Source organism: Falco naumanni, chromosome 7 (assembly GCF_017639655.2).
Source record: "Falco naumanni isolate bFalNau1 chromosome 7, bFalNau1.pat, whole genome shotgun sequence".
Classification (NCBI taxonomy): domain Eukaryota; kingdom Metazoa; phylum Chordata; class Aves; order Falconiformes; family Falconidae; genus Falco; species Falco naumanni.
The window spans coordinates 17953481-17968501 of NC_054060.1; the positions used below are offsets into that span (position 1 = coordinate 17953481).

General features: G+C 39.8%; 1 protein-coding gene across 4 annotated transcripts in view; it reads right to left on the bottom strand.

Annotated features, from left to right (window-relative positions):
- Nucleotides 1–14610, bottom strand: part of CCPG1 (cell cycle progression 1) — a 32843-nt gene extending 18233 nt beyond the window's left edge. For 2 of the 4 annotated variants that reach the window (XM_040602531.1, XM_040602528.1), the window contains exons 1-5: nucleotides 14518–14610; nucleotides 10018–10089; nucleotides 4789–4903; nucleotides 3901–3980; nucleotides 3511–3718 (exon numbers count right to left, since the gene is read on the bottom strand). In XM_040602531.1, the coding sequence (XP_040458465.1) occupies nucleotides 3511–3718; nucleotides 3901–3980; nucleotides 4789–4903; nucleotides 10018–10077 (463 nt within the window). In that variant the 5' untranslated portion in view covers nucleotides 10078–10089; nucleotides 14518–14610. Of the gene's footprint in view, nucleotides 1–3510; nucleotides 3719–3900; nucleotides 3981–4788; nucleotides 4904–10017; nucleotides 10090–13950; nucleotides 14094–14122; nucleotides 14357–14517 lie in introns of those variants that run through there. The other 2 variants (XM_040602529.1, XM_040602530.1) reach the window with 2 other exon arrangements.
- Between the last annotated feature and the right edge of the window lie 411 nt (nucleotides 14611–15021).

Sequence of the window (15021 nt, forward strand, 5' to 3'; positions counted from 1 at the left end):
GAATCCAAAATGCTTCTATTACCTGACTGATGCTTTGGAAGATTGAAATGGCCAAGATTTGAGGTAAGAACAAATTCTACCCATAAAAATGCTTGCTGTATACACTGGAAAGATTGAAATGGCCAAGATTTGAGGTAAGAACAAATTCTACCCATAAAAAACAGCATTTTTGTAAAATGGTATTTATGATACCACTTGTATGTTCATGTTTCTTTGGCCCAAAAGAAAATATATTCATATATTCTAACTGGGAAAGTAACATCAGGGCTGTAATTGCTTGTTGCTATTAGTGGTAAATGCTTGCTGCATACACTGGAAATAAATGTATACAATCCAGCATATAAGTAACGATTATTTAATCTCCGTCCTTTGAAAGCATCGTTTTCCAGTGTAAGGCAATATCAAGGGTGAGCAGCATCAGGGTGAAAAAGCAGCTTTCAAGTATGTTCACGTACCTAATTCACATGCCTAAAATAGATTCAATGTGATCAATGAAGCCTCCAGCACATGACAAAGTGCTCCTGCTCGGACACTAAATCTGATGCCTGCAATTACACAATGCTAATGCCCCTTCTAGAAATACGGTTGTTCATTCTCATACCAGAGATCATCACTCAAACGTGAAAGTATAAATACAGTTACTGGCCTTGAACGTTTCACAACCAAAAATAGTTTGTTTGAGCGAAGCCATGCACACGTCGCTGAACAGACAAGAATGCCAAGCAGTGCTAGCCATTGTCTATAAAAAGCGTTACCAATTAAGATTCTTCATTTAAAGCAAATTCCAACTTAACAGAATTGATTGCATCAACCCCAGGAAAGATTACCAATTAGTATCTGGAATACATGTCTAATTTCTGACTCCACAGACAAGCATCACGTCAGACAATGAAAGGCAACTTCCCCTCTTACTAAAAAACAAATCCATTTGAGTCAATTAGTCAAACCAGACTGACCAAGCAGACATTGCAATAAAGACAAATCACTTCAACCACTACTTGACATGCAGATTAGTAAATGAATTCATATAGCTTGGCAAAAAAGGACACTATTTTAGAATCAGTCATTTAAGCAGATGCATACTTTCCCAAATGCAAGCATTCAGAAATTAAGTCAGGACAGAGGTATTTTCACTAAATTGCAGAGGTCAGACATTATAAAGGATTATACCAGACATGTGTAAGACAGGTGTTATTACGGCTTATTTGGGGTTTTTTTAGGGTTTTTTCAACAACCAAAAGAAGCTTACGCATGTGGAATACAAAAGTGATTAAGGAACAAGCTGCTTCTAGACAAATGGGGAACTCTTTGATATACACTGGACAGCAAAGAATAGGAAAGGGAAAAAAACGCAGACAATCAGAAAGCAAAGAGAAAAAAAGCTGTAAGATACTTAAGAGCCATTTATAAGCACTTACTGGCAAGTTGTCAACAGTATTACACTTTCAGGCAGCTTCCAGCTGCCTTACAGCTGCTGTAAGAATTCAGTACAAAGCTGTACTCTGAACAATTATTCACAGGATAAAAAGGAGTATAAATGAAACAAAGCATGACCACAATAGCAGTCCAAAATTCTAATTTCTGCTATGATTTGGAAGTGTCAGGTCTACACTAGAAAACTAGGGGAAGTAGCAATGTCGATTAAGAATACGGTTTTCTTTGATGTTTCTGCATAGGTACGACTCAAGCCTAGATGAGGCTTAGCTCAGTACATGAGCGCTTCTGCTAGTTCACTTCATTCATGAAGCAATATTAAAAACATTTCTGCTTACGCAGTGAAGACAGCCCAAAACAGGAATTGGTTTGCAAGTAGAAGTGGCAGAAAAATCCTTGTAGGATGTTTTAGTATCTACATTAGCAAAATCTGAAGCTCTTCATTTTCCAGCACAACAGAAAACTGAATAGGAAATGGATAGCAAAGATCTCCACTGCCAAAAAGTGGCATGGAAGTTTTGACAGCTAAAACTTTGGCATTTAAAATAAATGCAGAAGTACTCCAGACATCTTCTGTACTACTTGGTCAATCAAATGCACACCACTAAAGACCAGGCTGAAATCAGCTTAAGTTAGAAGGAAGACATTCTTTTTGCCAGTCGCACATGAATCTGGAATCCAACAAGAACCATTCATTTAAATGGCCAAGCATACACATTAAAATGTATTACAAAGCTTACTGATGCCCATTCCAAATTTACATGTAAGCTTTCCATATTTCAAAAAAGCAAATAAAACACTGACAGCTTAGCCAAATTCCTCAGCGAGGACTGGCTGTCAGCTTCTGTTTGGAATATTGCTACTATACGATCAAGACAGATTGTTACTGATAATTTTAAGAACACTCCATGCAATCCATAAGCAATCAGCTTTACAGAAGCTGATCAAATTTAATCACACCACCTTGGAAAGGAAGACTGTGAGACACATGCTCTTTCACCTCATTTCCCCATCCCCTTACACAACCAGGAATCTTCCTCAGCTTCTCCAGCCAACTGACTTTTGTGTACAAAAACATAGGGGGGGGGGGGGAAAAAAGCACTTTTAGAACTCAGCCCTAAAACAAAACTGAAAATCAACTAAATTTTACATTAAAAATCAAGCCATCCAGAAGACTTAGAGAAGGCAACATCTTTGTTACAAATCATCACTAGTCATGATCAGATGCTAAGCTGTCATGTTCCGATTCCAATGGATACTATACAGATACATGAACATTTAATGCCGCTTTATTCTAATACTAAGATAAACCAGTATTTTAAGAAAAAACTCTTGCAATAAACTTACTTTGAAAAGTAAAAATCACCAACACGGAAGTGTTATAGAGAATAAAGAGAAAAGATTACAAATAAGCAGCCAAAAAAAATTTAAAAGGAAGACCAGAGAACTAGAGAAGAATAACACAACAGGGAAAGTTTTTTGTTTCAGTTTGTTGGGGTTTTTTTTTGTTTTGTTTTTAATTGGCCAAATATTCATATCCTTCCACATGAATATCACTCATTCCATATTTCTGCCAAGTACTGGGAGTATCTTAAAAAACCCAAATATATATATTCTAACATAGCTATGAAAGTAAGCACAAGTTTTTGTACTCATGCTGCTATTAGTCCTCATGGTCCCAAAAAGTCAATTCTCTCCCAGTTGCTGGTTACTTACGCCAACTCTATAAAATCCCAAAACATTGTAGGTTTTGTCTTGGCAATTATGCTATGCACTGAAAGTAATTTTAATTCTCAAAAATATGCTAGAAATTTACTTCTTATTTAGAATAGTGAATACACAATGGGAGAGAACACTTTCAAATAAAAAGACTGAAGACATATATTTGGACAAATTTTCGAGTTAGGGCAACTAGAGTTGTCCTAGAGACCGCAAATACTTGGACATGTATTGAACAAGACCAATTTTTTTCCCCTCTCCACACAAAGCAGGTTCCCTAAACAAAGATTTTCTGGTTTTGGCTTTTTTTCCCTAGTGACATTTTTGCAGAGCTGCTCAGTAATTTATTGCTCTTACCAGTTTCTATATGGGAAAATGCATACTGACTGCTCGAGGAGGAACCCATATTAAAATCCTCTGAACTTGGAGCTTCTTCACCATCAGCTGGAGCTTCCTCGTGACTTTGAGTTTCTTCTAGTTTTGGAGTTTCAAGTGTAACAATGTCAGAATCATCACTAATAGTTCCAATACAGGACCCATCATCAGGGGTTTTTCTTTTCTTTCTCTAAGGAAATGGACAATGTAAAATTTACTCAGATACATACAAAATGAAGTAATTTTTAAAAATAGCAAGAACTCAATGCTTCAAAAAAAGGAAAAATCTGTATATTTCAACGCTTTCACAACATTGCTTAGCATTGTCAGATGGGGCTCATAGATGCTTCTGTATAATATAACGTAATTTACCTCTGGAACTGTCTGAGTTTCCTCAGAAGCAGAGAGAGTATTATCTACTACTGGTGTCTCTTCATCATTGTTGCACTGAGCTGTGTAAATTAAAAGAGGACAGAACAAACATGGCATTAAAGCCAGTAAACACAAACTATGTCCATTCCCATATAATAATAAAATATGTATAATTGTAACAGATTTCTGTTGTCTACTCATATCAGGGAAGGTTTTCTAAAATATCCCTCTAACAAACATCAGAATCTAATTTGTCATTATGTAATGCAACGTTTTGAAGGATATTTAAATTCAAATGCTCATTCTGGCCATAACGCAAGTAACCTGCAAATGAAAAGCACAGTCAGATAAAAACCAACCAAACATGGCCAAGTTCAAATTTAGTCAACTGCACACTGAAGCTGTCACATCTGTATTCTCATACTGAGTAATAAATTTAGCAATTAAAATAAGTGGAAGGATCTTCATTATGTTAATATGCACCAGGCTTACACTTCCAAATCAAGAAATGCTAACAGTGCCACAATGTAATTTTTCAGGTGTAAAAGCATTGATGGTCCCTTCCAAATTACTCTTACTTGACCTATGATGTTAAGGAATACTTCTTTTTTCAACAGCACCTCTATAAACTATCTCCAGCAACACCAGTGCATACTATTCTGGAGCACATCTAAGGTATTGACAAAATAAAAGACATACTACTGATTTCAACTATTTCAAGAAAAAATACTTTTATGAAGTCAATGACTGAATATTTTCTGTAACACTGATGAAGCAAGTACTTTGACAGAGGCCTACATAGTATACAAACTTTATTAAAAATATTAATTTTGTGCTAATGCTACAACAGGTACTTACCTGTTTTATGGAACTGCTCCTCTGTCTTACCTTGCAAATCAATTGGTTGCTCCTCCTCTTGCAAAGAAACATATTCTTCTGAAACAAACTCGTGGTTATCATTTGTGCTTCCATTTTCTGAAATCACTGTCTCTATGTCAGAACCCTGGAGTTGAAGAGTTTTAAACAGATATCACAGTTATTGGGGTATCCATCCGTAAAGCAGAAAGAAAGGGTTACAAAGAAAACAGAAATTAAGACAAAAACAGAAGAGAACAATAAACTTTAAAATGGATTAAGATTTTAAGCAAAGAAAAGCAAGATCAAACCCAAGTAATCAGGTAATTAACTAGAGGGAAACAACTGTTACTGTTTAGTACTTATGATCACGATTGAATAAAGGCAGAGGACGGCAATTCGGGGCAGAGGGGAGGGTGCAATTTAGGCATCAGTTAACAACTATACTAAGTATTTTAAATTACAATTTTCTATTAGCTTCAATAGACCTATTTATAAATATAATACAGAGAAACAGAGGAGGTTGTCAAATGAGTTTGAATATGGGATCTAGTCCTTGCACACATGTCCATGAATTGTTTGTAAATACACACACCCTCCCCAAAGTGGAGCTTCCAAGAGTACCACCATGAACCCTGGGAAGTACTACTACTACAAGCAAACTTGAATGGCTGATTTAATAGTAGTACATCTCTGACACCAGGAAAACAAATATTTACACAGTCTCTAAATTGAATTTCCTTAATCCAGAGAGAAGCCTTAGCTATTAGTCAGCTGCCAGTCAGCAACAACCTCAGAGCAAATCAGACGCTGAAGATAAACACTTGGACACTGCGGGGCACTAAAGTCGAGCAATAGAGTTGACAGCTCTACGTTTTAAATCTTCATATTGTAATCTTTGTTTAAAAGAACTGATGGAATACAACATTATTAGAGAACCAGAAACATGCAAAACCTTAACTGAAAAAATACTAAGTCACTCCGATCCATAAATAACTTGAGCTGTTTTTGTAAACAGAGATAGTTATTTTTGCAACAGCAGGTGTGAAATTACAGTAGTAGTAATACTTCCAGATCAGTTTCCCTAGATGCCTCATTTCAGGGCTCAAGCAAACATGCATGCTTTCATTTTTAAAAGGAGACTGTACTTCAGGAAGATTAGACACCTCAGAAAGAGTTGCTTAAGCTATATTCTACAATCACATTACAAAGTCCCGTTCCTTTTTAAAAGGCTGCAAAAATTACCTGCTTTAGCAATTTGACAGTTGGCAGGGTTTTTTTCTTTTGACTATAAAAGTATCACAATTTTAGTCTCAAATGTATTGCAGAAATTCACTACTCGTAAGTAACATATTGAAATCTGAGTGAAATCTCAGGAATGAAAATATAAAACTATTTGGGGGGGGCTGCATGGTTGGGTTTTATAGGCAGGTACATAGATTTATTCTGTGACAATTGTCCTCTGTTTTAATAGAACCATTACTTCTGTTTCTTAAGCTGTGAAGAAGAAAGAGAGCAAAGAGTAACAAAAATTCAGGTTGCCCAGGCTGCAAAACAAGACAAACATCAGGAATATAGCTGAAAACAGGTTGAAGTTTTAACTAAAATACCAAATGCAGCATGCACAGCTGTCAGCTCTCTGCAACCACAACCCAGCCCACTGCCATCTCCGGCCCCTCTTAACTCAGGGCCTTTGTAAATGACGAAACAAATCCAGAAACTGATTCTGTTGTGTCATCATCTATGCAGGTCGCCATAATACATGAGAAAGTACTGCTGCAGTATTCCAAATCTGCCTAATCCTTAGCTCTAACCCTTTCCTGAATATCCAGATCATTTCCCTGAATTACTCAGTAGTCCGCACGTCACCCCCTCCCTGGGTAGCGAGTGTGTGAAGGGCATCTCGCTGTCCCATTCATTCCACCTTCTTCATACTCAGATTCAAAGCTGTCTTGCCAGGAGAATGCCCACAATGGAAGCTCTTAAACAAAAGTTTTTTCCCATCCTGAACAGAATTATTTTATTTCTTTTCATTAGGGAAGAATAACTGGGAACACCAAATCTCTACACCACAGAAATCTCTTCTGCTTTGGCTAGACAAACCCCTGCCCTCCAATAACCTTGTGTTATGTTAACTTATTTAGACTGCATAATTTTTTTTCAGTTACAGTATAAAATAACCATCCCAAGTATGAAAACAGTCTGCAATTCACAGCTGAATAAGCCAACTGTTGCAGCCAGCTCCTAAATCCTTCCACTTTGAAGTCTGTAAAGTCCAGCAAACTGTGTGCTCCTGTATCCCACCTGGCCTTGAGGACTGGAGCGAGTTTACTGCTTCTCCCTTAGTGACAGGATTCCCAACCTGCCATCCAACCCAAAAGGAAAAGAAGTTTTAATCATCTCTTAAATGCCACCTTGCTGCCCACAGAAATGTAACCACGGCCCAGTATTTATAAGGTACAAACCACATCTCTTGCGCTTTTGAAACTGGACTGTGCCTTGAAGACTTCAGTACAATCAGAAGCTTGCCTTTCAAATTACCCAGATTTTCATTATAATCCACAAATAGGAGAGCATGCAGTGAAGGACAAACAGCTGATCACTACCCATGATCTCTTCCCATTTTTTCCTATTTTCCTCCTATGAATGAAACATCTCAAATATCGTTCCTCAAAAACGTTCTGGGGCAGGCAACAAGAAAATATAGCCAGGCAATATGTAAGTGTCATTCCAGGAAAACAGTTAACCCATTTGCTCTGAGGATTCTGTCTCAATAACCTGCTCAGTTTACAAGACAACGCTAAATAATTAAAAAAAACACAAACCCACAACAAAACAAAACAACCTCAAACCATACTACACCCACACATCAGCTAAGATCTGGAGAGATAAAAAAATCCTGAGAACTAAAGGAAAAAAGCATCCCGGAGGTCCAAACCAATAGGCAGAGCTTCCCAGAGCCTCTGAGCAACTTAAGCCTGTGCTGTTCACTGCTAGGGGAAAGTAAGATCAAACATTAACCTTACCTAACTTCAAGCATCTACACCTGAGCAAATTGCTGAAGGCACCTTTACAATCAATACAGTCAGTGGAATCAAGACAGCAAATCATTTGATCAAATAAGTGTTGACCTTAGCATAAGAATTACCGCTCTCCAGACTTCCGTTGATTGTATTGATTTAATCTATACAATGCAAACTTAGAAACTAAGAGATTCAGAAGCCTACCCTGTAGACACCTAGGCAACAACAAAGCCCATCCCAACAGACCTTTCATTGCTCGACTTCTTTTCTTTTGTCTCCAGCTTTTTTCTACTAGGAATTAAAAATTACTCATGTCTTAATAAAGTTACTGTCACTTTATACAACTAGTCAATCAGAAGACAGGAAACACAAACACACAAACCAGGGCTACACAAACGTAATAGTGACTTTACAACTACCTATATCCCAAGACCTGAACAAAGAATGAAGGAATTCTAGCATTTTATCCCAAATAAAAGTATTCCTAACAAACGAAACTATAGCAGAGATCAAAAGATGAACAGCAACACAACTGAAGTCATACATATTTAATGGAGCTCCACACAGCAACTGAAAAGGGCTTCAAAGGCAACAAATATTTTGAATGAAGAACAGTTTTTTTCCTTGCACACAGTCTCTTGGCTTTTTCCACCTGCTGCCACACAATCTACCATTACAACTTCCTTACAGAATAATTAGATTGCTTTTATGTATTTCCTTATGGAAAATACCTCTTCAATGACAGTTTGCCTAATAGAAAAAAAAAAAATAATCTTAGTTGCTGCCATTAACTCAGTCCTGCACTGCCACAGGAATTCGTCCTCCACAAGGTGCCAACATCCAGGTTATTTCTACACATTTCATGCCCTGTGCTCTCCTGTCTGAAAAATAGGGCCAAGGAAACCCAGAATTCCAACATGAATTGCAAAGAACTCATACTAAAAGCTCCTGTGTGTCCCTGGAAAACACAAAAGAAAGTCACTTCAAAATTCTCACCCATGTCCAAGCCTCTCAGCCTTCAAGCACAAGTACAGCAAGCTCTCACCTATCACAGAAATGGCTACAATTCTCATTCCTGACCTTACAGTACAGATGTAAGGAGAGCTGCCCTGCTCTCCCGTCACCTTCATTTCCCAATAAACCTAGTCAAATGTTGGCACTTCTTTGCTCACTATAGCTTCCCCAACTTGAGGCAAGAAAGCCTAGGAAAAATTCAGCATCTTAAGTATGGAATATATAACTACATACTCTCTGTAACGTAACCCTTCCCAAGGATTCCCAACCAGTCTTTGCAAAACTTGTTTTTGGAGATCCCAGACCCTCCAAACTCCCCCCGTATCTTTCCTTTTCAACGCAGAATTCCGCACAAATGAAAGTGCTTTAAGTCATACAAATAAGACCCAATAGATGCATGTGCATCTTTCTCCAAACAGCCTATGCATCCATACACCAGGCGAGGAATTACAGAAGATTAGAGGCAGCACCTCTCTCACAGACGTCTTTATGGCAGCCCTCAACCTCCTGAGCTCAGAAGCTCAATTCAAAGACAGAGCCTATTCCAGCCTGGAACAAAAGCAGTCAGTTATGTACAAACTGTAGCATTTGCATAAGCCTTGAAAATGCCTTCTTCTAATATTCCAGTCATCGACTATAAACTTGCCTCTATCTTATTTTTTCGCAATAAAAAAGAAAGAATGTAAGGACAGCGGGCTGTTCCTAAACAGTAACTGTTGAAGCTAGGATCAGACACATTAGTGGTAGAAAAGTCCTGGAGAAATCATGGAATCAATGGAATCATTCCCTTCTGCATGAGGTATTTTTCCTGCCCATTATTCCCAACAATTTTTTTTTTTTTTGGGGGGGGGGGGGCGCGGGGCAGGGCACAGGAATTTAAAGGAAAAGAAGAAATATATTAGCAACAACAGACAAATTACATAGAATGTCAATGTCTTCAGGGAAGACAGAACAGAGGGGAGCATCTCACTAGCGTTCTGGCAGTTCTTCAAACTAAAACCTTTGTAGAAAAAAATTATTCTTTTAAATAACAAAACTTATATCAGTTATAGCAAAGGATACACACTTTTATAAAGAAAAAAACTGTAAAACTAAATCTCTCCTCTATATTCCCTGTTGATATGCAAGATCTATGCAACACAAGAACTACAAAGTTGAAATAATATTTTACTGTATATGGCTAGTCTTAAACCTGACAGAACTTTATTAATTTGAAATTGCGTACCTCATGATTGATGACAGTCCAGCCACAAGATGAGTCACTGTCACTGGAGTTTTCAGACATTTTCAAAGCACACTGCAAGCAAAAGTAGATTCTTTTAACATGCAAGATACGTAACTTCACCGTTCTTGAAAAAAAACAACAAAGAAAGCAGACTAATCCAAATCATGACATTAAAGAACACTACACTAACTCACAAACTATTATTCTGGAATTAAAAAAAAAAATTAGAAAGAAAATATATTATTTTGTACATATTCCCTATTATCTTTTTTATACTTGGAGCAAATAAGGTTTTGCTAGGTACATACCTATTTCAACCAGCCAAAAAGCTCCTTACACTAGCTAAAAACACACCCAAGGCTAGCCAATAAATCAATAATCAAACCTAAAATATTCTGTAGCACCATGTTTAAGACATTTTCAGTAGATAAAGTCTTCTCTGCCTCGTTACATGCACAGGAACTACAGTTCATTCAAGAAAAACACCGTGGGTTTTTTGAGAAGACACAAGTTAGGATCTTTTGGAACTAATTCTCTCTTCAACTGCTAGGCAAAACACCAGTTCATATTTCTTCGACTCCTTTCAAGTGCTCTCAAATATACTGATTCTGAAGAACACTGAGAGCGTACCTGGAGAGTACAAAAACAGAACAAAAAACCCTGAAGTACAAATTTTACTTCTTACAATACCACTGGATTACTTTGGTTGCTATTTTCAGGAAACAGTCTGCTTGCTGCAGTTGCCTGTTTATTTTTTCTCCTGTACGAAGAATACAGAGTATTCATTATTGTTACACACTCAGATTATTTTTTTAAGTTCTTATGTAACAGAAAAACTAAGAAGAAATTTAATCCATTTCTTTTTTCCTTAAAATGAAACTATATCAAGTTGTTAAATAAAATTTACTATAGGATTTATCTTGGGGGTAAAAACAAAAAAATCCCCCAAATAGAACAATGTCCAATCAATTGTGTTGAGTTTTGCATCCAATGTAATAAAACAGCAAAAGAAATCATGGGTCAATGAAGCTTCTATAAAACAACAATTACGCTGACAATGCAGAGAGTTCTGAGAACTTCAGACAGCTGCTTTATTTCCCACCCTTAGTTACCTCAGGTGCTTTCTCTGTGTTCTTACCGATTTGTTTAAATTTATTTACTCTCTATTATCCACCCTGTCTTTACTCCCAGTTTGTTAAGACAGAAAATATACACACACCTTGAATTAGAACATCTGAAGATACCAGTGTGGCTAGAAATTTGCACAACAAAACACAAAACCTCCGATTCCATTTAAAGTTACTTACAAAATACAGTAAACATTTGTCTCATATCTCAGCATTATAGTAGTTATCCTATGTTTTGCTAATGCAACACTTCCTCATTGACTTCAACTAACATATTTGGGGGTTCCTCTCTGAAAAATGCAATGATGACAATCACAACCGCAGTTTATAAAGCAAAAATATTCACAATCAATCAACTTAGGTATCAAACTTTGAGAGAAACTGGATTTCCATTTATTATAAAGCCATATATATATATATATAAATATGGTTGGCATTTTCCTTCAGATCTTTTTATTCATTCATTAGTGCTTTCCCTGGAATCTCAGCTAGGGAACATCAGGGTTGGGAGGCGTGTGTGTGTTGTTTTGGGTTGTTTGTGGGCTTTTTTAAAATCATACTGTATGCAATCATCAACATTTTGTTTAAATCATTATTATCTTTTTGAAATCATACTACTTCAATCATCAAAACAACAAATGCCCAAATGGCAAAGACTGTGTTCCAGCGTTCTCATGAGACATAACATCTGCTTGCTGTCATTAAATTTTGAATTTGATCAGGCACTCAGCAACAGCATTCCTTTAGAGGAAGGTAACTCCCGGCACCAGAACTTGCCACCTATCGGAAACGTCACTGGCTATGTTGCAAGAACTGTACTAGTGATCTGAAATTATCTTTTAAGAAGTCTTTTCAGCATAAAAACATTCCCCATTTAATTATTCTACAGTTCAGTGAATAAAGCGATCGTAAAAGTACAAAATTTATTGTCACTGAAAACCAAGCCTTTTGCGTAACCATAAAAAAATAGTTTGGGGCAAATACAGTGCAGGCAGCTACTCAGTCCTTACTAGAGTCTGATCTCCGCTGTGGAAGAGATTCAGGCTGTGGTTTCAGAATTACAGCAATTCCAGTTTTAGTGCATCTCAGTGCTAGATGAAAAACAATGAAATCACCTAATGTAAACCCTTTAATAGGATTCTGCGCCTCCCCCTCCCCAAAAAAAAACCAAAAACCAAAAAACACCAAACCAACAACAACCAAAACACCCTAATGAAAATCTCTTGATACAAGTGCATTTACAAGTTTTGAAAGGGCAAGACTTAAGAGCGGATTCTGCACTGGACGTTGTAACATCTGTCTTCCTCTAGCTCACTCAGCACTTCATCGTTGGCCCTGTCTAACAACATAAATGCTATCCTGTCCTCCCTCTCCATCCAAATCACAGACTGACAGGTGACTGAGCACTGCACAAAACCAATTCTACTGAACACATAACCGCGGCTTCAGGCTCCACAAATCATTAAACATCTGTCTTCCCAAACAAAAGCTTCAGGACCTAACTACGTGGGTATCGACATAAACAAAAAATATTAAAAAAAAACCAAACAACAGAGGAACAAGCAGACAATCATCATTTTCTATTACTTGCTGGCTTTGATAAATGGTCTTGAGTTAAAAGTTATTTATCTTGTATTCAATCAGAATATTATACTAATACTGCATATATGACTGCATACAGGTGATCAATCTCCAAAATAGAAAAGTTTTTAATATCAAGAAAAAGAATGGAATAGTAAATAGCAATCACAAAATCATTGAGGTTTATGGATAGAACTGCTAAATTTATCAAAATTATGATAGATAACATGGCATCAGACTGAAGGGCATCTCTAGGGTCACTATATTCCTACAAGCACATTCAGCAAACGTATATACATGTGTAAAACAGTTATCAAAAGTAAAGCATTTTATTAATTATAATTAATTACATCTAAAAGAGCAAAACAGCCTAAAAAGCTTTAATAGAAAAATACCTAGGTAAAGCGTTCCTAAACCATCACGCTAAACACCATATTCCTGTAAAAGATCAATAACATACACACAGTCATAACTAAATCTGAGGTCAAATCCAGTCCCTGAACTGAAATACAGAAGATTAATGTGAGCCCAATGGCTAAACCGACCTACTCACAGTATCCTCACCAGCTGGTATTGTCCACCATCAAACGACAGAGACCTACTAAGAACCAGTGACTTTTCCTACCAGCCCAAAGGTGCTGGATAAGTTGGCACCATCTTCCTGAATGGAAGTAGCTTTGGGCAGGAATTGAACAGACATGAAGCCTGCAAACTTCTTAATAAATCAAAACAATGCTAATGGATGCTAGTCCAGTAACATCTGGGATAACTGGAGGATACAGCACATATTCAGCATCTCCTGTATGTCAGGTGAAGCCAAAAGATTGAAAAATAGAAAAACGGGCCCATCCACACAACTTCACCAGTTTGGCTTCTCACTAGGTATCAGCATTGACACTATTTTTCAAAAGAAAGTTACAGTTTAAGTTCTTCTGTGTTCAGTTTCAATGCAAACTGACTGTAGGCCCACAAACGCCCTACACTCAGTGACAGCGCCTTTTAAATTTCTATTGAGATAAAATAAACACCGTTACATGAGGAATTCAACCCCTGTGTACTGTGGAGGGGCATCAGAGCTGTGAACTCCTTTCCGAACCTTCCTGAAACGCCAGCCAGAAGCACAAGGTGCAAACGCTTATGGCCATATGCATTGCTGATAACGTAATCCCGAGTTATCCAACGAGGTACTACATCCTATTTATCCACTGCGAAGCAGAATAAATACCAGTCTCGGAGTAACCACGGCAGTCTGAAGAAACCCCGAAGTTTTTCCATCTTGGAAGAGGATTCCCTGGACTAACCCCCCCGGTAAGCACTGGCAAGGATGAGCAACAAGGCACCGGCAGAGACGGGTGATCTCAGCGCCTGCTGCGCCGTCGTTCCAGCTAAAAACTCACAGTTCTGCAGCAGCTGCTTTGCTGCACGGCAGACACAGCGCCCGGTTACAGCCGTACGATACTGCAGGGGTTGCCGCGCGTTTGTTATCGCTGCCCAGCGGCACCAGCGCTCCCCAAAGTACCGTTCTTCGTGACCGTATGTCGCAGCCCACCAGGGCTGTGCCTCCCAGCCCGGCAGACGCGGGGTCCCGGGGCTCCCCCGCCGCCCCCTTGCATCAGCCGCGGCCGGGGCAGGTGATGCGCGAACAGGGAGTGGGCGAGCGCCAGCGCCCGGGGCCGGCACGGGGCCAGCGCCGCCCGCCCCGCAGCGCCCGGTCACCCGCCCCCGCGCCGCGCCCCGCCGCGGGCAGCCCCCCGCGCACCCCGGCCACCCCCGCGCCCCCCCCGCCGTCCACCTGAGCGCGGCCCCCGGCGGGGCCCGGCGCAGACGAGGGGCCGCCGGCTGCCGCCGCCAGTGACGCCGTCAAAAACAACCCCGGCCCGCCCGCGCCAGCGCCTGCGCAGGCGGCCGCGCCCCGCGGCACCCTGGCCAGCGTAGTCCAGCGCCGCCCGCCGCCTACAGCGCCCGGCGCGCCCCGCGCCCCGGCCCGCCCGCCCGCTGCTGCGGCAGCGCCGCGCCGCCGAGATCGGGCCCGCCCGGCCGCCGCGGCACCCGGCAGGGCCTCGCCCGGGCCGTGAGGGCGCTGAGGCGAGAAAACACAGTGAAAACCCGCAAACTGCCTGCACAGGTAACGGGAGCCATCGGCAGGCGGGCGGGGGCCGCGCTGCCTGGGGAGAAGGGCTGGGGCTCGGCCCGCTCAGCGCCTCGGGGGGCGGTCGGTGCAGGTGGAGGTGAGCCCCACAGGAATGTCAGCCAGCCTTCCGACAAGGACCTGCTAACTGCTAACAGAAAAACTACT